Here is a 27,990-nt window from a genome sequence, read left to right on the forward strand (position 1 = left end):
CCATATGTACTTGAATCAGAGATGAGGTTCTCTCCCTTATCAGCATGGTGGGAAAAGTCCCTTGTCTTAGATTGATGTACAAAGCAGAGGCAACCATAGCAGCCTCCTGCCCACCTCTTTGCTTGCCCTTTGCAGCTTCCACCTCCTCCCCCCCACTACCCCCATCATCTTAGTGTCAAGAGCAGTTAGGCTCCAGCTTGGGCCGGATTTCCTCCTAGGTGCAGAACATGGGGAAACTCCATCCCCTACCTGGCCAGTCAACAGTGCTGCTGCTGCTGCATGGCTCGCCAGGGCCTGTTCTTCTAGGTGCTGTGCTCCGGGAGACGACAGAGTCTGAGCAGGTTCTGACAGAGGAGGCAGAGATCATGTGCAGTTGGGGGGGGGGGGTGCAGAAGTGCGGGGAGCCGGGGGGGCGGGGAGAGGTAGAGACTGGGGGGAGCAAGGGGTAGGGTAGAGACTTTGGGGAGTGTGAAAGGAGAGGCAGGGGCTGTGGGGAGCTGGGGATGGAGGGGTACAGGTAGCAGGGGGCAGGAAAGCTCCAGGGGGACAAGTGGGGGAAGGCCGAGGTCAAGGGAGCCACCTGACCACCACCTCCATGCCCAGCCACTGTTTTCCGTTCTGTAGCTGTGGGAGGTGCACACCCTGAAGACAGCCCTTCAATAATTAGATTATATACCTGGAAAATTATAATGAACTTATACATTTTCCGTATATAGAATCTAATTATTGGGAGGCCGTCTTAAATAAGGCATTGATTTTAGATTTGAATAAAATGGCAAGGTGCAGAAATTAAGATTATAACCAAGTACTGCTTCGTATACTGTTGAAGATGATAGTGATAGGTCAAGAATCAGTATTGCTGTAACATCTTTGCTAGAAATTTGCCCTCTGCCAGTTTTCTGGGCCTCAAAGAAACCCATTTGTATAGTAAAAGACCTGATTCCTTCATATAGAAGTCGCCAAGTACATGTTTATTCATTCCTTATTCTTGGATAAAAGTCTTGTCTTCAAGCAAATGGTACAGGGAAATGATGTAGCATTCTTTGGTCCCCACTCACTTCAGAAAACCTCACTTGGTAGTATGTTGAGCTGAGTTCAGTGCTTTTCTGTTAAAATATATAGTCTCCTCTGTGGAAGAGAGTCTTCTTGGGAACCTTTGCACCTCCAGCAATCACTTCAGTTCTTTCTCTCTTCCAAAAGAGTTGTTGCTGCAACTTCATTTCCTAAGGCAAATTAATTTGGCAGTTTGGTTTAAAACAAGAAGCTTCTATTCTGAGAAGAGTTTTTCCTGTGTTTAACATGGTGTGCTTCTCCTACAAAAGTGGCCTCCAAAATGGGGTGCACACACCCCAGGGGGTGCACAAGATGGTCCATTGGGGTGCTGGAAGAAAATATTAGAACTTCTATTTCTATCAATATTTATATAAATATACATATATTGTGGGTGTGTGGTCAAAACTTTTTTACTGATATGGGTGCGTGATCAAAAAAGTTTGGAGACCACTGGCCTACAGTGATGTTTAACTATGGCTTCTTTCACTATACAGATTAATACACATACTCACTAAGTTGCGTTCAGTAAAGTTAGGCTCGTCTTAAAATTGGAATTGCTGAGGCATTTTCCCTTTGTTATTTCAACATTTGTGTTAATGGCTCTTCTTGAGCCTGTGCTGTAGGAACTGCTAGGGACAATCACAAGACCTTCTAAGTGAATTTTGATTGAGTTTAGTTCATTAAAAAGACTTTCTTTGTTCATTTTTTCACAACTGCTAATTCTGCAGTCACCCTGGGAACCCTCTCAAGTGAAGCTGTGTCCTTATGTTTTGTGTATTGCCATGTGCAAGAGGAGCAGTTGAGGTGTGCAGTTATATTCTAGCAAATTTTCCTAGATCCCAGGATATGTTGCTGGATTTTAGCATTGACTAAAAAACATTTTTAAATTGATTTTATTTGGTAAACCGCAATCTTTTTTACAGGCATAAGCAATGTTGATATGGCTTTGTTTCTAAAATAACTTGTAGACTTTTGAAGCGTATTTGTTTACTTAAGCTAGAGTAAAGTACAAAAATATGTAACTCTTAATAGCTTTCAAGAAAGGCATGTCAAAGGATATTTTTATTGGCTGTTATCTAAGCATAGTTTCATGTGGGGTATTCATTTTGCCATGGCAACCAGAATGATTTTTCCAGGATTTGGCTCCTGTTTGGATTAGTGGATCTCACGGCATCACATACTCCTAATGAAGTTTTCACTTGTTCTGGATGCTACTTTTATGTCATTAATTTAACTTATATCAGTATCATTTTTGTTTTATTCTGAAGTTCTGTTTGGCCATTTCTGTGGGAAGAGTTGTTTAGGGGAGACTTTAAAAGAAAATTGTGCAGAATGCTGCGTGTGAAAAAGAAATCTTGAAATTCCTAACAGTTGTATTCCCAAAGTTGATACAGTATGCTATATCAAGACCTTGATCCTTTCTGCAAAATCTTATCTTCAACTAAAGTTGAGCATCTCTTTTCAAGTGTTACATACAAGCACTAGAAATATAAAGTGGAAATGTGTGGCTTACAGTTGCGTAAATAATGCAGACTTGCCTTGATGTAAAGGGAGCTCATGAACTTTTTTTTAATTATTTCCTTGATATGCTTGTTTTGGAAAGCAGACTTTTCTAATTGATTAAATTGGGGGGAAAAACATCATCCTAAAGCACTGTACATGGCATAATTTGTTTTTTAAAGAGAATAACATCTCAGTGGATGAACAAATAGGCTGCATCCTTAACAACATGAGATATAACAGGTGGAAGTCCTGGTTCAAATGCAGTGGTTCCTAACAAACTTAATCTACAGCATCCTGGTGGCTGAAGTCACAGTTGAATTCCAAGTAGGCTGATCGCTGTTGTGTTTTTGAATTTTGCAGTTGATGTGACTGCAACACTGCCCTTGCAAGTTGCACCAACTTCAGTTCCTATGGACCTCCGTTTGGACCATCAGTTTTCCATGCCAGTGACAGAGCCTACGCTCCGTGAACAGCAGCTCCAGCAAGAGCTCCTGGCTCTCAAACAAAAACAACAAATCCAGAGACAAATCCTCATTGCTGAGTTCCAGAGGCAGCATGAACAGCTCTCTCGGCAGCATGAGGCCCAGCTACACGAGCACATAAAAGTAAGTGATTGAAATACTGCTGTGAATGGTGTGTAAAAATACTGCCTAATTAGGAAAGGATTTTCTGAAAGTAGACAGATTAGTTTTAAAGGGACAATAAAAATTGCTGTGTAGAAAACTGTATCCTTGCAGAGACCTTAGCACTAAGATTTTTTTTTTTTAAAATGGGATACCATATTTTCTTGCATGCGACATTGTACTTTCTCTGAAAAAATCCACCTCCTAAAACTGTGGGGTGTGTATTAAGCAAGGAAGCTGATTTTCTGCTTCAGGTAAAGGTGGTCTGCTTTGACTTTTGCTCCATATTGCAGCAGCATACAGGTTTCCCTTGCCGACCGCTGGGGTTAGAGTTCCCATGGTTGGCAAAACCGTGGCTGGCAAGACAAAAGGCTTATGGGGAAAATGGCAGGTGGAGGGCTGATGCATGGCCATGGAAAACTGTGGTTACTCAAAACTGTATACCATGGTAGCCAAAATGGTATATAGAATATTAAGTGTGGATACTCAAACCAGTGGTTGGCAAAACTATGGTTGTTGGTGAGGGGAACCTGTACTGTTGAGCCAGCTGAAGAAACCAGTCGACTCATTGAATTTTCACTCTACATATGTTAATGATAGCTTGTCTTTTGTAATGGTCTTGATGTTCTACCAGTCAAGCTGAACTTTCTTGGTGCAGTTTTTCTATCTGCTGGTTGCTCCTGTTGGCCTATGCAGGAAAAGGAAGGTGAATCAGCTGAAGGTTCTAAAGGCTTGGTCCCTGCACTGTGTAGCCATTACTCTGGAAAAATCCTTTCTTCTTCATTCTGCCTTTCACAGACAAGATGTGTATTATATTTCACAGTGTGTGGTATGTGAGAAAATACAGCATTTAATTTAGGCTTATACTTCTTAAAGACTTAGCCAGTTAAATAAATGGGCTGATCTCCAAGAAGGCTGATTACTCTAATTAGCCCACTTATTTAGAGGCCTGAATATAGATTTACTAGCCTGTGTTTAATATTTCATTTTTTGAAAGATCTTTTCCCTCTTACTGATGACCTAGCCATTGAGAAGAGAGCTTTCAGGATGCCTGGGTTCCCATTTTATCAAATACTGGTGCACACTCATGTTCAAGGAGCAGGTGATCTTTAGCTTATTCTTGGGTAGGAGAAAATACTCTGAATTTTGTTAATCTAACCTGTTCTACGAATCTCTCATAGTGCTATATGTTGCCAATGTATTTGGCTCTATTAATTAAATTATTAAACCAATAATGGGCTGGGATTGTAAACATTAGAAACATTTGAAGTTATTTGAGTTTATTCCCTAATAAATTTGTTGTGGCAGGGATTGTTTGTATTTTTTTATATTTGAACAGAGCCTAGCATAGAAGGACCCAGGCCTTAAAACCGTTTCTGGGTACTACTGTAATATAAACATAAAGAATAACTTATTTTTAGAAATGGTTACTTACAAGCTTCAGGTTAGGTTACTTAAATCTTAATGACATAACAGATATACTGTACATGAGAGTAAAGGGTAAACCACTCATGAATGTGCCAGTTTGTCTATAACTAGAGGGCTGGGGATGGAATATCACAGTTAGAATTTCTGGGGGTATTTGCTGCAGCTTAAGTAGAAATTCTGACTTCTTAACATTTATCGTGCAGTTTAAATGTTTTTAAAATATTAATTCTAGTTATGCCTTGTCTTCTAAATGATACGTTCACTCAGATACTACTCAAACATGCCTATGTGCGAGCTTTAAGAGTGACTACAGGATAGTTCTACCTATATATTAATATAAATCTGTAGTACAGTTTTGAGATTCCTTGGATCAGATTTCTCATGTTTCTTTAAAACTCCACAAAAGAGGAGGAAAAAAATGGTGCCAAAACACATGACCAAAATTTATAGCTGCTTAAGTCTTGTATTCTGTGTTGATTGTAGTAAGAATTTAATCTGAGTTAGTAGTGTTGAATAGGTGGCTGCTTATTAATGTTATACTCCATTCTAGAACAGAAATATGTACAAGTTACTTCATACACACACAAATGTTACACAACCTGTTAGCCAGACCTCTGATGTTTTGTGTTCTTGTGGAGGGAATTACAAGAGCACATGTAACATTTGGGGAACAGGGACTGTGCGCATTACATGACTTCCCAAATTATAAGGTACGAGCTAACCCTGGCCCAGTTGTTTAAATCTGCTCTTTGAAACAAAATGAAAGGTAATGTAATGAGTGGAATAAGTAGGAGGTACAGTTTGGAAGACGGCTGTTACACAGTGAAAATGTTAGCCACCATATAAATATTCCAGCGTGACAGACTATTGCTATGGTAACATCAGTTTTTTCAAAATTGCTAATATGCCTGCTCAAAGGGGGATTAGTATTGACATGGTACGTAGTCTTGATGTAATACTGAAAGTGATTGCACACTTGCTCTTACATAACTTTTGTTTTAATATAAAATATAACCCAATATTTTGAAACAGCATGAAATATGCTGTGTTATATTTATACATTCTTAAGTAGTAGAAAAGATCCATTTTAATTAGGTGTATTGTGGAAGTCCTTTCCTTTTTCATGTCCATAAGACAAGGTGTTTAACAGATTTTGCAGATTCATTGGAATCTGACAGGCCATGTCATAAGAAACTTCTGTATTGGCCTTGAACTTCTGACCTCTGGGCTGTTAACTGTGCACCTTAGCGTCTGCACCACCCCAGCCTCATTACGGAGAGCAATTGACTGAAGTTGTCAGCATGAATAATGAAGATTTCCTGGCAGCCATTATGCACAGCGGCGTTGTGCATGTGTTCCTGTGTGTTTTTGTAAGTTCGTTGGGACAAGGACTCTAATTTTTTCTCTTCATTCAGTGTCTAGCTTGGTGGGGCCTAACTGGAGCATGGTCTGCATGTGTTATTTTAATACAGCTGTTTTAATAATAATTTTGCTTGGACATCTCAGACTGAACTTGATTCTAGGTGTCTCTAAGTGTGATTACTTGTTTATGCAGACCTGTTTCATAAGATATCATGGTTTTGTGATGAAGACATTCCCCCTGGATCAATGTCAAACACATTTATAATCTTTAAAAAGGAAAAAAAATCCTCCAAAATTAATGCACAAGCTGAAAGTATCTAGGATAGGAACATAATTACACTGATTTGTTTAAAATGTATGACTGACTTCAATAACAATCTACATTATAAAGGAAAAATTTGAGCCCAATTTGGAAAGCTTGTTCATTTAAATTGTATGTATCTAGACATCCTGCCTGGAAGTTTTGCTGCCAGAATTTTGTTGCTAGAATTTCTGAAGATGAAGTATTTTAAAATGTGACAGTGAACAATCCTATGTAAGACTGATTAGCCACATGATCAAGTAATCAGCCTTTGGTAATCTGACTACTCCTTAAAAGCAAAATTTTATCCTGTTTGTAATATGACTATATAGTTTGGTACTTTGCAAACAAAGGTTCAGTCTAAAACATTTTATAAAAACTAAACCATGTTAATGCATATAATCATTAGTTTGACACATTATTATTGTAATCTTCATAATTCAACCTATACCTTAAATACTTGTAGCTCAGAAAATGATTGGATAAATTAACCCAGGGAAACTGGCAACTCTGTTAGTTGCAGTCTATTATAGTTACATGACAGTTTTCATTTAAACCAGGAGTGTCCAACCTTTTTGAATATGGGGCCGGATCGTGAACTTTTTATCACCCAGTGGGCTGGCAAGCCATATTCAAAGACTTCACAGGAAGTGGTATCACATCAGGATGTGATGTCACATGACCTTTTGACACCAATGAAAATGCAGGAAGTGACAATGAAATGGGTCTGGAAATGTGGTTTAAAATAAAAAAATAAAAACAATATAAAAGCAAGAATGAAATAATACCAAACACTTGACTAAAATAAACACTTTTGCTTCTACTCGCTTCTCAATGAACGAAAGAAGCATAACGGAAGTTGACAGATCAAATGTGGAAAAGGTATCAGCCGGAGTGGAAACTAATCAAAGCAACAAAATATGGGCATTTTTGAGAATAATCTTCAAGAAGTTTTACTTTTATTGAATTAATAACTTGCTCCACCGCTGCTTCTGCTGGACAGTGCCAACCCAGCCAAGTGTCCGCAGCAGCACGTGGGAAGCCAGCTTCAGCCATATGCTGCCCCGGATGGGATGGGCCCAGCTGTGTTGGCACCGGCCAGGAAAAGCAGCATGCAGCTGAAGCTGGCTTCCCACATGCTGCTGGGGATGGGAGGAGGCCGGCCAGGTCAGCACCAACTAGCAGAAGCAGTGGTGGAGCTGTGTGCCACTCGGGACTGACCAGAACAGACAGGGGGAAAATACAGCTGAGCCCCTGCTGCTCTGGCCAGGCTCGTCCTGACCCGAGCGGCACACGGCTCCACCGCCGCTTCTGCTGGCCGGTGCAGACCTGGCTGGTCTCCTCCCATCCCCAGCAGCTTGTGGGAAGCTGGCTTCAGCCGCATCATGCTCTGGATGGGACGGACCCAGCCGGGTCAGCACTGGCCAGGAAAAGTGGCTTGCCTGCACCAGTCAATCCCAAGTGGCACACGGCTCCGCCTCTGCTGCCCGGTGCCGACCTGGCCGGGCTCCTCCTGTCCCTAGCAGCATGTGGCAATCCGGCTTCAGCTACATGCGGGTCCCAGGAGGCAAGCTGGATGCTGGGGGCAAGGGGCGGAGCCAGAGGAGAAGTAGTAGGTGCTGTCCCCAGCTCATCCTGTCAGGCACAGCTGGGGCAGCCCGCGCCGTGAAGCCCTCATGGCAGCAATGGCAGGACCTAGCTCACGTGATGAGCCCAGCCCCGCAGGGGTAAGCAGCTCCCCTCCCCTCGCTGCCGGCTGGGGCCCGCAAGCTGGCTCTGCCTACCTCTCCTCGCCACTGCTCCGCCACCGTGGAGCACGGAGCAGGTGCCAGGACTCCTTACCTGTCCCGAGCGAGGGACTTCTTGCCAGATAAAATGGCTTAATGATTTAAACTCTCTGAATGAACCTGAAACATAAACTATCCAGAGGTGACTTAATTTTGAATGGCTTCTCTCCTGTACCATGTTAAAAAAGGGGGTGAGGGGAGAACACTCATGCCATTATTATATTTTTAGAAATAACCTTGCAACCTGTATAGTTGAAACATTTGAGAATGGAAAGATTACATCTGGTAAAGCAGTAGACCTGCTCATAGAATTAGCATCTTCCTTTTCAGGGAAATTTTAGTTTTGATTGAAACCCAGATTGGTATGTTCAGTACCCACCCTCCCCTCTCCCCTGCATACATAGACACACACTGTCACTTACTTATAGTATATAAGGAAAAGTGCATTGTGAAAATGTATGTAGTGGAGTAGAGGACTGTTTAAGCAATGTTGTGTTATAATAACTATTACAGTCCATTCTTCCTTAGCTGCCCTCTTTGCCAAAACATGAGCTAGACTAAATTCTGTCTTTTCAAGATTTCTCAAAAAGTATTCCACAGAGTTAACCTCAGGTCTGTTGTATGTAAAGTCCTGATAGGTACATGTTAGTGTTTCCTGGCTAGCTTTCATGGAGAACATACTGTGCATTTCTTTGAAAACCAACATTTAATGCAAGATGAAAAAGCAGGTAAGACTCTACAAACCTTCAACTTGGGTCTGGCCCTGTTCTCTCTCATAGAAAAAGAAACTGTCCAGTTTTGGCCTCCACAATTCACAAAGAATGTGGAGACGCTTGAGAGGGTGCAAAGAAGAGCTATGTGCATAATCAGAGGTCAGAAAAACAGACCTTATGATGAGAGGCTGAGCGCCATGGGACTCTTCAGCTTGGAAAAGCGAAGGCTTAGAGGTGACCTGATGCCTGCCTATAAGTTTATCGGGGGTGCTCACCAGTATCTGGGAGAACATCTGTTCACCAGAGCGCCCCAAGGAATGGCAAGGTTGAGGGGTCACAAACTCCTCCATGACCATTTCGGGCTGGACATAAGGAAGAACTTCTTTACTATCCGAATCCCCAAGGTTTGGAATAGACTGCTGCTGGAGGTGGTTCAAGCACCTACTTTGAACACCTTCAAGAGACATCTGGATGTTTTATCTTTCTGGGATCCTATGATCCCTGCTGACTTCCTGCCCTTGGGGCAGGGGGCTGGACTCGATGATCTTCCGAGGTCCCTTCCAGCCCCAATGTCTATGAAATCTATGAAACCCAGACTAAAACTGATCACTCATAGCCAACTGTTAAATGAGCTACACAGAGGAGAAAACTGTTCTCCTCCCATTTCCCTTAAGGTTCATAAGCAGACCTGCAGGGAAATAAATGATACCCTAATGGAAGATTTCCCTGTAAAATAAAGCTAGAATGACATTCTCTTCTATCTAGAAAGCTGCAGATATTGGGACCCAGCCCTAACAGAAGATTTGTGGCTGCTTTTTATACCTGTATGTATCCTCATTCTTTCCCTCTGATTTAAGTGCATTGAGTGTGAGGTGCTGGACACCTTGTCCACAACGAGAACTTCTTATAAAACTTCCTAAAGTATCCCTGGAGTATAACTGGTAACTGCCTTACTCCATTTTATTCTCCTACCTTTGAGTCAAATGCTGCAATATAAAAAATATGAGCTCTACGGCTAACAACATCCTTGGTTACAACGTACACCTGGTAAAACAGCTAAGCATGGGTTTACTGGGCAAGTAAGTCACTGCACTACCATAGAAAAAAGGGCACATTTGTTTTGAATAGTTAAAAATTTAAGCTTGTACAGTAGAACTTGGATATTTTTGCCTTGGGATGGTTCACAGCTAATGATATGGCAAGCTGTTGAGTTAAGGACAAGTTTCTCAGCTGATTGCTGTCTTTTACTTCACTGTCCTTTACCACTTCTCTCAGCTGGAGCACTGCAGCAGTCTCCCTTATCTGATTAGAGAAGTAGTCTGTTTTTAGAATAAAAGCTGTGGTAAACAGCTTGGGCACCTCCTTTGTAGCTCCTTGCTGTGGCTACATGTAACACTGGCTACTTTGCAAACCCTCATTTTTGCAGGGGGCTAATGAGCTCCACTGTGAAGAATTCTGAGTTCTACTGTAATTCAAAAGGACATAATCCCCCAGTATTGATGCTTATATATAATAATTTTCTGTGCAAGTGGATAATATTAAAACCTATTTTACATATATTTTGGAGATTTTCTTTCCAACTTTAAAATTTATTGTTTTCAGAAAGACTTTTCATGTTTCATTTAGTTTTATTTTTAAGTAGTAACTGTATCATGATATGTCACATATCCAGAGACTTTCAGGTAGTTTTGAATGCCTAAGAAATGAGCAGGATCTCTATATATTATTATTATATAATTCTGTTGCACAGTATTACATTCTATAGCGTATTTATATTATTAAATAGTCTTTGACTAGAAGAGGAGTGTAACAGGGGGCCAGAGGCTCCTGTTACTTTTAAGAGGATGCTGTTGCAGGTGAAGCCTGTGGGGTGAGACCAGCAGCTAGGCAAAGGCTAGCTGCCAGGAAGCCAGAAAGCCAAAAGCCAGAAGGTCAGGGCTACCTCTGGGGAATAACTGTCTCAGGAGCTAGCTGCAGAGCAGTAAGTTGTGCCAGGGCACATGTCTAGGCAGCCCAGAAACAAAGAGCCACAAGCAGCTGAACTAAGCTGCACCAGGAAAAGGCAGGTTGGTTCATCAGGCCCAAAATAAAAACCCCTGTGGAGAGGCTAGAGAGCCACCTGACAGGAATGGGTGGGGCTTTGGAGGCACATAAGACCAGTGCAGCAGGAAGAAGAGTTTCTGAGCAAGATGGCTGCAGGAGGGGGACTGACCAGTACCCAAACTGCCCTTGGAAGCTGCAGGTAAAGAGCTATGGGGAACTTGTATGGCTTGCCAGGAAACATGATCCTTTGTAGGGAGAGTTTTGTTATACAGCCAGTGGGCTTGTGTTTATGTTCTGATTAAGAATTGGAGGACTGGATTGTGACTATATGGGAGGTCTGGAGGCCATGGAGTGGTGTCTGGGGGACCCTCACCATTAGGCAGCCTAGCCTGGGGTTGGGGACCAAGGGGGCTGAGGCTGGTGCAGGCTGAGGCTAGGATAGGCAAAGCCAATGGGAACAACTCTGCCTGGGCTCAGAGCCCTAGAGGGCTTGGGCAGAGGCACAGTAGCTATATCTGGGCCAGGGGGCCTAGACAACAGAAAGTTCTACAGATCTTATGATGACAGGCTGAGAGCCATGGGACTCTTTAGCCTGGAAAAATGTAGGCTCAGGGGTGATCTGATGGCCACCTATAAGTTTATCAGGGGTGACCACCAGGATCTGGGGGAACGTTTGTTCACCAGAGTGCCCCAAGGGATGGTGAGGTCGAACGGTCACAAACTCCTGCAAGACCGTTTCAGGCTGGACAGAAGGAAGAATTTCTTTACTGTCCGAGCCCCCAAGGTCTGGAACAGTCTGCCAGCGGAGGTGGTTCAAGCACCTACATTGAACACCTTCAAGAGTAAATTGGATGCTTATCTTGCTGGGATCCTATGACCCCAGCTGACTTCCTGCCCTTTGGGCAGGGGGCTGGACTCGATCTCCCGAGGTCCCTTCCAGCCCTGATGTCTATGAAATTTAGGCTATAGTAGAGAGGCTAAAACCTAGAAAGGGGCTGAAGCCTAGGACAAGTGGCAGCCAGGGGCCCAAGAGGAAGAGAGCCTTGCCAAGGCCTGGGGCTTGGCAGGCTAGAAGGATTGCCTATTTTACAGACTGGGCACCAGGCCCTGTGGACAATTTAAAGTAAATCTCCAAGGCATGGGCATGGCTGTAGGTGCAGAAGAGGCCACAAATAGCCCCTATGGCATTTGGCACCCATAGCCACTGATGGGGCCAGGAGGGCCCTGACTTAGTGCTTGGAGGGCAGGACTGGGGTTAGCTGGTTAGGGGAGGAACCCACTGGCCAAAACAAGCTAAGGCTTGCCTTGGGACCCTGGAGCAGACTCCCTTTTTTCAATAAGGTAACTTAATCAAGGCATGGCAGGAGAGAGAAAAAAAAGGAGGGTACCCTGGTAGACTGGAGTGGAGCAGAAGTGGCATAGCGTCATGGCTACCTCTGGGACCCAGTCATGCTACAAGGAGGCTTCTGCTTTCTTATTACTTTTATTACCTAATTTATTAACTTAACTCCATTATGAGTTTGAGACAATTATACCTGGCTATAATAGTCAGCAACTGCATGGATATAGTTGCTGCACCTGTTTGTGTGTTTATATTGGGAACATTTTCCCCGTTGAACTTTGCTGCGTGTGGTCTATTTGTGCCCTAGATTACAAGCCTTAATTGAACATCTTTTGGATATTGCAAAATATAGTGTATAGTTATTGTACAATATGCATAACAAATATTGCATTATACTGTTGTATTGGTAAGTAATGAGACTTAAAATGATTGGTCTTATTGCGCCCCTAGATGTTGAGTAGCTTGGTGCCAACAGCTAGTAATTTGGTCAGCCCTTACATAGTTGTGTGTAGATACAGCTAGGTATCTAGATCCGGCTTGTGTAGTTTTCTTAAATAATTTTTATAACCTGAAAAGTAGATGATGTTACACATCATTTCAGCTAGGATGACCATCTCTAAGCCCCTTGCTACCAATATTGTGCACATTTTTAATTTTTTTTTCTTGTTGCTGTGTTAAAGAGCTACATGAAAACAAGTACTGGCTAACTGTAATGGAGGAATGGTGATATGGGCAATGTGCAGATTACTGTTTTAAATGAGCAATCTAACTCATTTCTAATACATCTCTTTTTATAGTAATTTCAGGTGTTTTTATCCAGTAGAACTTGGTTTTAAGTGTGATGGACCTGTAATGTTTTATGTTTTTCTTTTAAAGTTGCTAAATGCCTCCTCAAGTCTAAACTCTCAACATTTTCCAGATTCTGGCTCTGCTTTACAACCAACGTATATTGGTCATTAGCTTAGTGGAGTGGTTCCCACCCTTTTTAGACTTAATGCACCTCTTGGAAAATGCCAGATTTTAGCTTTCGCTCATTTTCTTAACTATAGAAAAATAATATAACAGGTCTTCTGTTGAAAAGAACTCAGGAAGACCACAGCAGGTCAGAAAGCCTTTGACACTATGGGTTCGTATTTGAAATCTCTGGGTTTACCTTGTGAATTGTGTAGGTATTTGCACATAGGCTAATTTTTAACTTCATGACACCTTTAAAAGGATCTCACAGCACTGATCTAGGGTGAAGGCAAGGATAATCACAATCCTCCGGTCCCTGTTCACAACTCTTCTTCCCACTACTGCTAATATAAATTTTAATTCAAAACATTAGCTTTTAAAGTATTTTATCTCTGCCATTTAGGGTTCTCATATAAATGCAGCAAATGCAAAGAAAACTTGTGAACAAAGGTCAAAATGAAATAATATTAGTGGAGGGAAAGTATTATGCATATAGTTTTAGTAGACCTGTTTACTAGTGAAGCAGGATCACTGCATGCAGAGAGTATTGAGAAGACCCAGACATATTTAGGGGAAAAATAACTTAGTCTTATGAATACTTCACACCATATGGAAATATAGGAAACTTTTACAACTACAGTGAAACTTTACAGATTGCCGAGACTTGAACTTTAAGGAACTTAATGGCAGTCCCCTCTAGATAACCGCTGAGGACTATTTGGAGAGAGAGAAGAAGGAAAAAAAAAAAAAAGAAAGTATTGTCTAAGTGTCTTTAAAATAATGAAATAATTTGCAACCAGTGAATGGATTATCTACATAAAACATTCTTTGCCAGCTGTGTAACAAATATGCTTCCCTAAACAAAACCAAAAAATGTGATGTAAATTTGACTGTCCAATTATCAGTGAGAGAGTCTTTCCACTGATTTGAGTGGAAATTTTGTTGGATCTTTGACCATGAGGGAATTTGATGCTTATTTTTCCCTAATGAGTCACCAACTCAGATCCTAACCTGGAGTCTCCAAGTCCAGTCCAGCTGTGATAAGTAATGGCCAAAAGCTGTGCCTGTTTACATTCTGACCAGTAACATAAGTAAAAGAAGAAAATAAAGAAGAATCTGTCTATCATTAGGGCACATGCTCTCTGCCATAACTACCACAGCTAGTGTCACGGAGAATTTTAACTGTTTTATCTTTTTGCTGTGACAACTGGGCCCTTGAGATGAGGGTTGAGGCACTTTGGTAAGGCACTCTCAGGAAACCTGTGCTAACACCGTTCATGCTGTGTAGTATGTCTGTATGGTGCCTGAGTGGAGGACTTTGGCTTTAGGGTAGTGTTAGATTGGCATTTCCATAACCACTAAAGAAAATGTCCAAAACTTTTGTTTAATGGTGTTGCAGAAAATAAGGTATTTATACTGATCAGCACCTAGAAGACAAGAAATTGCAGATGCAGTTGAAATGTTGTCCTCTTGTATATAAATATTTTAAAACAAGTGGGCTTATACTGTTTCTTAAAACTATGCTTCCCCCCAATAATCTTAGACCAGGGCAGGCAATTATTTTGGGTGGAGGGCCGCTTAGCGAGTTTTGGCAAGCTGTTGAAGGCCGCATGGGTAGCCCCGACCCTTGACAAGTACCCCGTCCCCTGGTCACCATCTTGGGACTGGAGGTCCCTACCCTGACCTCTGACCCTTGCCACTGGAAGTCCCTCCCCTTGCCTCTGGAAGTACTCCTTCAGAGAAGACGGATTGCTATCTTAGAACAGGAAAAAAAAGCAAACAAATTATGTACTAAAAATCAAATACCCATAATATTATATTTTAATTCAGTTAAAAAGATATACTTTTGTCCTCATACCTGTGTGCTTTATATGTAGAAGTGATTGCATAATAGCTCAAAGTGTACTCTTACTCTTGTATAGTGTGTGGGGTGTGCAGTAGTGTTGTGGGGTATGGGTGAATGTAGGGTTTGTGGGGAGCTGTTGATGTGTATGTGTCTGGTATTTGTGGGATTTATGATAGTGTGTGGAGGAAGGTGTGCCTGGGGTTTGCAAGAAGGGTTGCAAGGGGGGAGCCAGCCGGTCCCTTGCTTCCTGAAGCCTCATGGCCGCGTTTTGAGCTCCGGCGGCTCCTGCTGCCTCCAGAAGGCCGGGGCTGCCAGAGAAGGGCCTATCAGGCTCAGGGGGCAGTGTGGGGGGCTCCTGAAGGCACTGGGGGTGGCACAAGTCAGTGAGGATGTGGTCTGGCATGCAGGAAGCCCAAGAAGGTGGTACAGAACTTGCATCAGGTGCCTGAGGCTCGGGGCAGCAAAGGCCTGGCTGCCCCCCACCATGGGGGGCCCAGGGGTTTTCACCACCATGGGGGGGATGGCCCAGCCCCCACCCCCCAGCGGCCCGGCGGCCCCAGGATAGGTGGGAGGCTGCACCAGGAGCTGGAGTGGAGTCGCAGCTGCTTTTTTCCTCTGAAAGCTCCTGTGGCCTCTATAAGCTCAGGGTTGGTCAGGGATGTTGGGAGCCAGCGACAGCCAGGCAGTGCCCCGGGGCCAGCGCTGGCAGGGCCCAGAGCAAGGTGGCACTAGCCTGGGGCGCAGATGTCTGTGCTGTATGGAGCCAGGCTGGGCTGTCCCATCAGGGAGAGAGGGGAGCCACCCCACTCTGGACCCTACCAGTGCTGGCTTCCGCACGCCCCCTCTCTCCCAGCCTCGTGGCCAGACGGGACCCCCTCTTCCCTGAGTTCCCCAGTTCAGCACAGGCAGGAACAGCCCCATAGTCCCTCCAGCTGCGGAGGTTGGGGCAGGGTGGACCCTGCTCTTCTGGGGGCCTGCTGTGGCATCCCCTGGGTTCTACTGCCCCTGGCTCCTGTCACTTTTGACAGTAGCCAGAGGCAAATAAATATTAATTTTAAAAAAAATTTCTAGGGGCCCTGTGGGCCAAACAGAATGGCCTGGTGGGCTGCATCTGGCCCGCGGGCCGTATTTTTCTCACCCCTATCTTAGACACATAAGCTGCTTACAGATGTGAAAAAAACCAAAAACAAAACAGCACCTTAAACTTGTTGTGCTCTTGCACCAAGCGCAAAGCATGCCCAGAAGAGGCATCACATTAGTTTGACCCGACTTGGCCAACATCTTTATGGATTGCATGCTTCAGCAGGGCAGTTTGGCACTTGCATCTAATAGCTGAATCAGCTATTAGATGCAAGTGCCAAACAGCCCTGCTGAAGCCACCTGATCAATACAGACACTGGGGAGCCAGGTCAAACTAACATACTGCTTCCTGTAAAATGCTGGGGTTTTTTTCCCCTTTTTCTTTCCCTGCGTCTGTCAGCAGCCATACAGATCATCTGCAAGAGCATCTGTTAGAATAATTTGTATGTGACATGATTAGCAAACAAGAGGCAGTTACATGAGCACAGTGGTTTAGAAAAGTGATTCTCAGCCAGGGTGCCATTCTACCCTGAGTTCCCTTGATCTCCATTCTAGCATTCTCTGGGGTGTGATGCATTATTAGCATTTTTAGGTGGGCAAACATGATTCACATGATAAACACAGAGATTTCAAATAAGAATCCATAGTGTCAAAATATTATGACCTGTTGTGATCTGAGTTCTTTGCAATGGAAGAATCGCCTTACTTTTCTGTTGTTAAAAATTTGAGTGAAAAGTAAGAGCTGACCTTTTCCGAGAGGTGCCTTGAGTCTAAAAAGGTTGAGACCCACTGATTTAGAAGGACAGGAAGGAATTCTAGTGTTAATGTGTATGAATATATATCCTCAGATAGCAGTTATTATAAAGCAATTTCCTTTATGTCCATTATTTTGTATTCCTTAAATTTCCCAACATGCCACAAAATGACCCAGAATCAGGATTTAAAACAATTATTTTCTTATTTTAAAAAGAAGTCTTGGGAATAAATGGGCTACAATCGGACCTAGACAGGTTCCAGGGGTGGGCGGATGAGAATAGGATGGGATTCAACACTGACAAGTGCAAGGTGATGCACCTGGGGAGGAAGAACCGGCACCATACCTACAGGTTGGGGAACTCCCTTGTCAGTGCAGAGGCAAAAAATGGATTTTGGAGTCGTCATTGATGCCAAGATGAACATGAGTCGGCAGTGTGGGGATGTAGTCAGGAAGGCCAACCGCACCTTGTCATGCATCCACAGATGCATCTCAAGCAGGTCCAAGGAGGTGATACTCCCCCTCTTTGCGGCACTGGTCAGGCCCCAGCTGGAGTACTGTGTCCAGTTCTGGGCGCTGCACTTCAAGAGGGATGTGGACACCATGGAGTGGGTCCAGAGGAGGGCTGCTCGCATGATCAGTAGGGCAGGCCCTATGAGGAGAGGCTACGGGACCTGAACCTGTTCAGCCTCCACAAGAGAAGGCTGAGGGGGGATCTAGTGTTCTGTTACAAACTAGTCAGGGGGGACCAGCAGGCACTGGCGAAGTCCCTGTTCCCCTGTGCACTGCCAGGAGTGACTAGAAATAACGGTCACAAGCTGGCAGAGGGTAAATTCAGATTAGACATCAGGAGGCACTACTTCACTGTCAGGGCGGCTAGGATCTGGAACCAACTTCCAAGAGAAGTGGTGCTGGCTCCTACCCTGGGGGTCTTTAAGACAAGGCTAGACAATCATCTTTCTTGCCGTGGCAGGGGGTCGGACTTGATGATCTGCTCAGGTCCCTTCCGACCCTACTAACTGTGAAACTATGAATGTGAAGTTAGTTTTTGAAAAACATGGCTCAGAATTAGGTGACCCTTTTGTTTCAATCCTCCACTTTTCAATTATACTTTTTCTCAAGCTGTTCCCTAGGCTGACATTTCTAGTGCCCCAGCATTTTCAGGTTAAGGCCAGCAGTTCTGAACATTTTATGAAAACTCTGACCATTCTTTAATGTTCTGTTTCTCTAGAGAAAACTGTTAAGAACTTTAAAAAACATATTTAAGTATGAGATATATTAAAAATACAATTTTTCTGTTGAGGGTTTTACACTTGTTATTTAAGGCTTGTGGTATAGGTGAAAAACATCTTCAAACAAAACAAAGTAGAAATTTACCTTTGAATATAATTGCATTGTTAACGGATTTTATAATTGGATAGCAATCTTGCTTTGCCTTGATTTGGTAATTTCAAATAGAGCCCAGGCTAGTAGTAATAGGGTTTTAGTAGCATATGTAAAACATGCTGGTGGTCGCAGTGACTTAACTAATGGAAAAATGTCCATGTAACAACCACCAACAAAAGATTCGGTGACTATGGAAACTGAGCTGTCATCTCCTCAAAAGATGATCCATATAGGTCTTGAAGGAATGTGAGCCCTACTACTATTTATACCTGTACCAGTCTCATGAATAAACAGAAGACTTGCGTTTCTGGGTCTGTGAATGTGATCACTCAGTTAATTTAAAATAAATAAAAAACAAAATAATTGATTAAACCAGTGCATTGACTGGTCAGTAGGTTATTCTTCTAATGAATGCTTGAATTGCATAACACATTAAATAAAAGAATTCTAATTAATATTTGTGTATGTATTTCATATATTTGAAAGTGGAAGAATTCTAAATGTCAGTCAGAAATGCATCTGTGCAAACTTCCAGCGGGAAGAGATGTGAAGGGTTGGATCTGTAGACGTTTCTAAGAATCTTACAAATCAACTTAATATATTACCTTTACAAAGTTCAGGACTGTAATGAGGGTTGATAAGTGCTTATTTTAAATATTCCTTTTAGCCACTTTTATAACAATTTGCATAATTTGAAAATTAAACAAAATCTAGTAACATGCAGTGTAATGCCTCCTGAGATTGACAGTACTATTGGTCTTAGACATTTGCAACTGAAGGTACAGTTGTTAGCAATACTGGACTGAATATTTAGTGCCTTATTAGTACTTAAGTAGCATATTCATAGATTCATAAATTGTCAGGGGCTGGAAAGGACCTTGCAGATCATCGGGTCCAGCCCCCCTGCTCTAGGCAGGAAGACAACTGGGGTTAGGTGACACCAGTGAGGTGACTTTCCAGTCTCCTCTTGAAAACCTCAAGGGTAGGTGACTGTACCACCTCTGGAGGGAGTGTATTCCATAGTCTAAAGACCCTGACTGTAAAGGAGGTTTTCCCTGGTATAAAGCCTGAAGCAGTCCTCCAGGAGTTTGTACCCATTCCCTGGGGGTGCCCTAGTGAACAGTTGTTCACCAAGCTCCTGATGCACTCCCCTGATATAGCGATAAGCTGCTATCAAGTCCCCTCTCAATCTTCTCCTCTTTAGGTTCAGCCTTTCCTTATATGGCTTGCCTTGCAAGTCCCTGATCATACAGGTGGCTCTTCTCTGGACCCTCTCAAGTTTTTCCATATCCTTATTGAAGTGCAGCGCCCAGAACTGGGCGCAGTACTCCAACTGCAGTCTCACCAGTCGAGATGCATCGGTTGATGCATGTCAGTGTGGTGTTTGTCTTGCTGACCATCGCCTCGCACTGATGGCTCATATTCATATGATGGTCAATCATTACCTGTAGGTCCTTTTTGGCCGTGATATAGGTCAAGCTGTCACCATCAAGCCTGCAGTGGGTGTGCATAGGGGGTGCATGTGCACCCCCTGAGAGTGCTGGTGCACACCCTGTCAGGCCGCACTCCCTGTTTAGGCAATAGGCGGCGGGGGGGAGGGGGCAGGCAGGAGCACCAGTGCCCCCCCCCATGAGATCTGGCCGGGTACCAGGGCCCCCAGCAAAGGTGGCTGTGCCATATCCGGAAGTCCTGCCACCACTTCTAGAAGGGGTGCAGCCGCTTTTTAGAGAATGAGAATGGCTGCTGGGGGACACCCCCCCATCACTAACTGGGGGCACATGCCCCCCTCACTCAAGAGGCACCAGTTGCCCATGTGAACCTGTATGTATGTTGAGGGTTGTTTGCCCCCAGATGGAGCACCTTATACTTGGAAGTGTTAAACTTAATCTGGTTCTGGTTTGCCCAACTCTCAAGTGTGTCCAGGTCCACCTGTATCTGCAACCTGTCTTCTGGCGTGACCACACTGCCCCATAACTTCGTGTCATCCGCGAACTTGGCCAGTGTGCTTTTCACTTCCCCATCCAAATCATTGATAAAGATGTTAAACCCACTGATCCAAGCACGGACCCCTGAGGGACACCGCTGGCCACTTTGCGCATCCGTTCATGAGAACTCTCTGGGTCCTACCCTGTAGCCAGTTTCCCATCCACTGAACCATTGAGCAGCTGAGCCCACAATCTTCCAGATTTCCCACACGGATATCATGGGATACTAGATTAAAAGCCTTTTGGAAGTCTAGGTATATAATGTCGACCTCTCCCATGTCCAGGTGGCAAAGAGACCTGTTCATAGAAGGAGATGAGATTGGTAAGACAAGACCTACCTGCGACAGGGTCATGCTAGCTGTCATTCAGAATCTTACCCTCAATGAGTTTATCGCACATAGACTCTTTAATGAGTTTTTCTAGGATTTTCCCTGGGATGGAGGTTAGGCTGATTGGCCTATAGTTGCCCAGGTCTTCCCTCTTCCCCTTCTTGAAGGTGGGCACAGTGTTGGCCCACTTCCAAGCCTCAGGAATTTCTTCGATGACCTCAGCCAGCTCCTTCAGCACTCTCAGATGGAGTCCATCTGGTCCTGCTGACTTACAGATGTCTAGCTTTTCTAGTTGGTATTGCATCTGCTCAGTATCCATAGTGTGGAGGCTGTCAGTCCTGGCATGTCCCCTATGAGTCGCCGCCTTGGATATCACATGCTTGACTTCAAAGCAACTGAGGCATTCTCTGTGCTACAAAGTTTTGTTAGCAGTAGGTCTGTCTACTCACAAGAGCTGACACTGTTAAGCTGTCAGAGCCCTGTGGTCATCACAGTGCTTGTGACTGTCTTCATCTTCAAAAGCTGAATGCGAAGTGCATTGCAGGAAGGCATCCCAGGGGCTTTTGCAGCATCTTCTGGTGCAATGTACTGGTAACATGAGGGGTACTTTTTGGGGATGTTAAGGCCCTCTTGAGGGGATGTTTGGGTGCGTAGCGTCTTGTTTCTAAAAATTCCACTTTCGCCACCCTTTTAGCTATTCCACTCATTTTGTGTACTGTTTTCTGAACGTCTACAACCCATTGCAGTTTTTATCTACCACCTCCAAGTTTGGGGTCCAGAATTTCTTTTCAAAATATGAATTTTTGTTTGTCATAGGGAAAATCAGAACTTGTAATTCTTACATGAATTTTTCTTTAATGTCTTGCTCAAAACAACCTCTTGTTCAGCATATTGTCTTCTTTAGTATCCAGCACTGTTTGGATTTGATTAGTGTTGGAATGTTGTTTCTTTGCAAATCGTCACAGGGCTGTCTAGCACAGGGGTGTGCAAAATATGGCCTGCGGACTGGATCTAGCCCATGGAGGGACTTATTCTGGTTCATGGCAGGTCCCTCGGTCCCACCTGGCCCAGGCGCCATTCAGCCCATGGTGCATTCTGCTGCCCCTGGGCATGCAGCAGGACTAGGGTGGCTTTGCAGCTGGACTGCCTTTCTAGGCAGCACCAGTCACTCTAGATGCCACTGTGGGCACAGCCCAGTGGTACTGGTGGGGACCCACACTTACAGCCCTGATTTCAGCGCACCCTGTGCTTGTTTTGGGTTCAGCCCGGTAGAGTGGACCAGCTCTGGACCAGCTGGACCCTTGTGTACAGCCCCAACCTGTACCTGCTCCAGACTTCCTTGCCTATGCTGAGCAGTGGTTGCAGCTAGACAGAAGTTGTGCTTGGCACAAGGGAACTATAACTCCTCCCCCTCACTGCTACCAGACCCACCCAGACCCTGTACCTAGGCTGCTCTGTGGTTCCTCTGCACTGCCACTGCTACCCTGCTGGGTGGCCAGGAAGTGGCAGTGATGGCAGTGGAGAGGAGCCACAGGACATGGGCTCCAGGCAGCTGCAGCAAGAAGGGGCCAGCAGCAGTGAGGGGCTGCTTTTTCCCCTGTGATGAGCAGCAGCTTCTGCCCAGCCACTGCCGTTGCTCAGCGTGGGTGGGTGGTCCAGAGCAGGCACGGCACAGGCTGGGCCTGGGGGCTGTGCTCTGTTGGCAGTGGTGGGGAGGAACCACAGAGCACGTGGGCTCTGGGCTCTTGGGAGGAGAGGCAAGAGGGAGGTGCTGACTGGTCTACAGTAGCTCCCCAGAACTGCCTACATGTCTTGTGGGGCTCAAATAATGGCCCGGCTCTGGTCTAGTATATGGAAGAAAAAAGAAGTAGGACCATTTTCTATTTGAGAAATGGATATGAGCTGCTTCACTAGAAACACTTTGCACTTTTGTTGTTTTGTATAAGTTAGTAATTTATGGAATGCTTAGCTTTTTATGTATCTTTATACATTATAGCATCAATTTATCTTCCATCAAAATGTGTATATTATGAGTTATGTTTGCATTGTGACTGTATGCAGCTGAAAGATTTTCAGTATCTCTTGAAGTGTTTTAGAATTTTAGAATAAAAAGCACTAGAAAAAGTACATTGCAATTCTCTGCTGTGGATTTTCAATTCAGATCTTTTATGTAACTTTTTAACTAGATAAAATTGAAAGTAAATTGTGTTAAATTGAAGAGAAGTCCCTAGAAAATAAGAGTGGGGGGGAGGGGGGAACCTTTGCTAATTTAACACTATAGCGGAATTTTACACATACAGAATTCAGTAAATTCAAAATCAGGGCTTCAATAGCAGCTGGATATTGTCTATTTACAAAATGCAGCACGTTCACAAGGGAATAGAATTAAAGGCTTGAATGGAAAACATAAGTTTGAATGGTCTGACTTGTATGCGCATAATATAGGTTCCTGCGTTTAATTTTCTTGTTTGAATGTGTGATGGGTAATTTTGTAAAACAAACAGATGCATTCACCATGTAGCTGTGCAGTATGTTTTCTTTAATGAATGTACCTGCTATGTTTGGGTGGATATTCAAATTATATTGCACATTCAGGTGAACATTAATTCAATTTTCTTCTGTACCAAATGACTTCAGATATGTCAAAGATACTTGAGCTGCTCTTTCCTTGTGTCATGGACACTGACAAAAAAAAAAAAAAAAATCAGTGCTTCCCAGCATCTCTTTGTATAATAAGGTTGCAAGCAGGCTCAAGTAGGAATGGAACTAGAAATTGATATTGGCACGAGTGATTGTATCATGTCACCTGTGTGACCCAGTCTATTCTTATGCTCTTTCTTCCCCGTTGAGAAGACACTGCATACAGAGATCAGAGCTCATGCATTTTCTGCTGCTTCTTCCCTCTGAGGAACTCCTTTTTTTCCCTGCCAAAAAAACTCCCCAACCATAAAAGCTATCTCTTGGTTTTCCTAGCTACCTCCATTTTTGAGGGGTCTATTCACAGGGAGAAATGACCTACTTCTTTGTTTTCTTGTCTAGTTTCTCCTCCTGTAGCAATGGCCTTCCTATTCTTTTGGAGAATCGAAGTGAGCAACATAGTTTTTGGCTTCACAAAACTCCTGTGTCTAACCTGCCTACCTGCTTATATGCTTAGCCCTGTACCATTGTTTCAGACAACCTGGAAGGCCAGCCTCCTCTTTTGTCAAGTTTAATGGAACAAAACATGCTTACAGCTGCACTGTCTTCCTCAAAAAGGACAAGCTCTGGTGTTTGGTGACTTCAGGTCTTCCTAACCCCCTCTACAGAATCTGTATGCCAGATCTTGCCTTCCATAGCCTTTGCCTGGAGCCCTGTATAATGGAGTTAGCAGTATTGAGCCATTCAAATCCCTTATGACCATCATGCTCTAGTCCCCTGGCACTCAGACACCATGGTAATGAACATAGTATATCAACCAGAACAGAATTGGAGCTACAAAATTAGAACTGCATGTAAAGTATCTCTGACTACTGTTTCTTCCAAATCTCGCAGAATTAATGTGGGTAAGAAGGAAGACTTTTTTTTCTTTTGTCAATTAAACAGTGTAAACTTCAAATTGTGGGGGGCTCCTAGTGATAACAGGGAACTACATTATAATATCTTATGCTCCCATTTAGTTCCCTCTTTCACCCTTAGACTCTGTAAGGACCACATTTCAGACCCTGGTAATCATATGAAAGAAGGTAGTAACACGCGTAAGCCAATAGGATCATTAAAATCCACTTCCACTACAACATGATAGACAAGGGATCAGGAAGCCTGAGACTTGTTCTGAACTGGATTAATAAAATACTGAAGTTTTAACACAGGATTGACACAGTTCAAGCAGCTGCATAGTCAGGGAATTTCCCATAATCTGTTTTCCTTAAGGATACTTAGCTTCCTAATCTTGTACTCTTAAATTCTTAATTCTGTGCGTCAGACACCCCAGTTACTTTTTATTCTTGCCCAGACATTTCTAACCAAACTTAGTCTTTTTGGGTAGAGACCAAACTCCTGTTTATTTAGGTTTATAATATATCTCAGATAAACCTAATTGAAGGGTGGACTGGCTGTGCAGATCACAGATCTTTAGAGGAAAAGAAACTTTCAGGGTGTGGGAGGGCGGGAGGGGGTTTTCAACTAAACATTTTTCGGCAGTGCCTTTCAGACATAGATTTCCTTTTTGATACAAATACCTTGAAGTTGTCTATATTATAGCAGGAATCCTGGCCCATGGAGACCTAAGATGCCTTTTCAATAGAGGGTACATTTCTCTTTAGCTTTTTAACTCCTCCCATCACACTGATGCAGACAATTTTAAACAGAATTGAACTTTCAGCAAAATGCCCGAACATGACCCCAGATTTTGAGGCAAGGATTTTTTACACCTTTTATTGCACAAACTGTATAGTTGAGAAGGTGGCTGGGCAAGCTTTCAGGCCTCAAGTGCCCTTCCTCTGGTCTGAAACAAAAGCAGATGGACAGGCTGAGCTAAAAATCAGAGAAAAGTCTCAGTGTAAATGGAAGCAGTCTACATGAAGGGCTGTGAACTAGGCATGAAAAGATGTTAACAGGAGCATTATAAAAAAACAAAACAAAAAACAAAACAAAACAGTAGAATAGGCAGTCTGGTTAGTGGCAGAGCAGGACCATTTAAGAAGGGACTATCATATTTACTTGATTCTAAGATGATTTTGAATTTATGATGACCCCCAGTAGTTATCAGGGGGTAGGGCTGGGCTTGACACTTAGCTGGCACAGCCCCATCCCCTGCATGTGGCTCTGGCAGCACTGCTCACAGGGGATATGGGGCCGCACCAACTTGGCACCAAGCCTGGCTCCGACTTATGCACCATGCCTATGAAAATCCTTCCCTTTCAGATCGGAAAGCTGGGGGTCAACGTATGCACCATGTTGACTTATACACTGTGAAATATGGTAGATTCTAGATGCAGAAAGCTATGAATTTATTATAATTTTCTGCATCTAGAATCTAATTATTGGGGGGGTCATCTTAAATTTGTCCCCCTACTGCTGGAGCAGGAAAACAACAGCCGGGGGGGGAGACAAGCAGTGGGGAAAGCAGAAGTGATGGGGCAGGTGGTGGGGAGCAGAAGTAGGGATAAACAAGGGGGAAATCTGGGGCAAGGGAGCAGGCATCCTGTTCCTTATCCCTTGCCACCCTGCTAACTATCACCCCATCATTTACCTCCTCTTCCTCGTGCCTCCCTCATGGACTGGGCACAGGTGGAGCCCCAGAGCCACTGCTGCTCCATGCTACAGGAAGTAGCTGTGTTGGGAGCCTGGTTTGGCACCCCACAGATTTATCCATCCCTGACCTGCTCCCTTCCTTTCACCCCTTCTGTGGAGGAAGACAAGGGAAGGGGGGAAAGGAAGCGGGGCAGGGAAGAAGAAATCTTTGGAGTACCAAGTTGGGCTCCCAGTGCATCTGATTCCTGCAATATGTGGTAGGATGGAGACCAACTCTTGCCTGGCTCCCTACAAGCAAGGGGGCAAAGCCCAGAGGACCGGGGAGGGCATCTGGGCGGGGAGCAGAGCCGCTTCTGCACACTGTGGGTGCTGTCCCTGCCCCAGCTCAGCACCCTGCACAGCTGTTTCTTTCACCTTCCAGTAGTTGCCTATGATTCTAAGATAAGGCTTTGTGTTTTCCCCAATGATGAATGAGGGGGGAAAAAACTCATTTCAGAATCAGGTAAATATGATAGTTTATTACCTTTGAAATGCAGAGAGATTATTGGCAGTAGTTGTTAGGTTGTAGTGAACTATGAAGCCACTTTCTATATTAAGTCCAGATTTTTTACTGTTAAGTGGAGTTAGGAATTTCAGTTTCCAGGCTGATCCTCTGGAGGTGTTTTGTAAATTCCCTTTGATCATGGGGTTTGTAAGGTCAGAGCGAGAGGGGTTGTTCCGTGAAAAATGTGCTTGTCTCGGTGTTTGTGTTTCCATTTTTTTCTGAGAGTTTATTTTGGTGCGTAGTCCGTAACCGTTTCACCTACACAGTTTCCACAAAGTCTGTGGGATCAGATGCACTGCTTTTTGTGACGTGCATGGATGGGTAAGATCCATGGATTCTCTGGGGTGCTCTCTGCTGTGATGCTGGAGATGTAGGGACAGGTTCTGCATTTATTGTTGAGGCAGGCTTGTATCCTATTTGGAGTCTCTTGATTAGAAGAGAATTTGCTTTTGATTATGGGTTGTTACAGGTTTGGGGACTGCTTGAAGGCCAGGAGTGGAGGGAGTTGGGGGTATTTCCCTCAGAATCTGAACTTTTTTGATTATAAACTGTAACTTATTGATGATTCTCCTTACAGGCTCTACTGTGGGGTGGTATATAACAGCCAGGGAAAAGCAGTGCACTTGATGGGAGTTTTTTCTTCTGTGTTTTAGTAGCTTATTGCAGGGTATTTGTATGGCTCGTTCAAAGATGTAATCTGTTTTTCAGTTGGTGTGTCCTTGAGGATAAAGGGGTCTATGTTGTAGCTGTGTTGGTCTGAGAAAAGAGAGAAACACAAAGCTCTTGGGTCAGAGGCAATATCTTTTATTAGACCAACTAAATACTAGGGAAAAAATCCCTTCTTTGCAAGCTTTAAGGCATCTTTCAGGTTGATGAGGTGGAAGTCATGAGTGTTCTCCTTGAAATAGATGTGATGAAGTGGTGGTATCTGAGGACCTGACAGTAGAGCCTATGGTTCACTAAAATTATCTGAAAAAAATGGGATCCTCCTGAACATCAGCTTTTTGCACCGGGGGCTACCGCTTCATTTTTTAAGCATCCATTTGACCTATATTTTGATCAAGCTCTTTTAAATTAATTACATTAGACTTACACTCCAGAGAAGATGTTGCTGGATGCATTAGTGTGATACGGAGCAACAGGCGATCTGGTGTAGAGTAGCCAGATTCCCTGTGTGCTCAGATTTTCTTGAGATATTTGCTCTAACCTTTTGCTTTTTAAAAGAGTGAATTGCTGTTCTTGGACACTTCTGAGGTTCGGCAAAAGGGATCTTAGAGTGTGGACACAAGAATTTATGAAGTCATTTCAGAAGGGGAATGTTTCAGAATGGCAGCAGCTGGTATGCTGAGAACTACTGAAATGCAATGAACATCCATCAGCTAATAGCAGGGGGGAAAAACATTCAAAAGTATCTATGTGACGTTGGACTTAATAATGTTTCTAATAATAAAGTTTGTGGTCTCTTGGGTGCTTTTGAAAGTGTTACTCAGTTTAATCAAATAAGACAATGAGAAACGATCTTTTGAAAAATGCTTCAAAGGGGAGAAGGATACTTTGTGATGGAAAACCTTGTCAGAAGTTGTGGGTTGGAAGAAGTATTTGGCCACTTAGGGAAAGGATAGAGCGATGTCACTGTTAGAAGATAGGTGTGTGAACACTGGGCAAGGATTCAGATCCTTGGTAGATGTAAAGTGGGTAAAATAGCATGGAATAAAGAGATGGGCT

General features: G+C 43.7%; 1 protein-coding gene across 13 annotated transcripts in view; it reads left to right on the forward strand.

Annotated features, from left to right (window-relative positions):
- Positions 1-27,990, forward strand: part of HDAC4 (histone deacetylase 4) — a 423,758-nt gene that overhangs the window by 206,759 nt on the left and 189,009 nt on the right. For all 13 annotated transcript variants that reach the window (XM_090044962.1, XM_090044959.1, XM_090044963.1 and 10 more), the window contains one exon: positions 2,917-3,161. In XM_090044962.1, coding sequence (XP_089901088.1) covers positions 2,917-3,161 — 245 coding nt within the window. The remainder of the gene's footprint in view (positions 1-2,916; positions 3,162-27,990) is intronic.

The sequence above is a fragment of the Crocodylus siamensis genome, chromosome 4 (genome assembly GCF_052110815.1).
Source record: "Crocodylus siamensis isolate JL-2025a chromosome 4, ASM5211081v1, whole genome shotgun sequence".
Lineage (NCBI taxonomy): Eukaryota > Metazoa > Chordata > Crocodylia > Crocodylidae > Crocodylus > Crocodylus siamensis.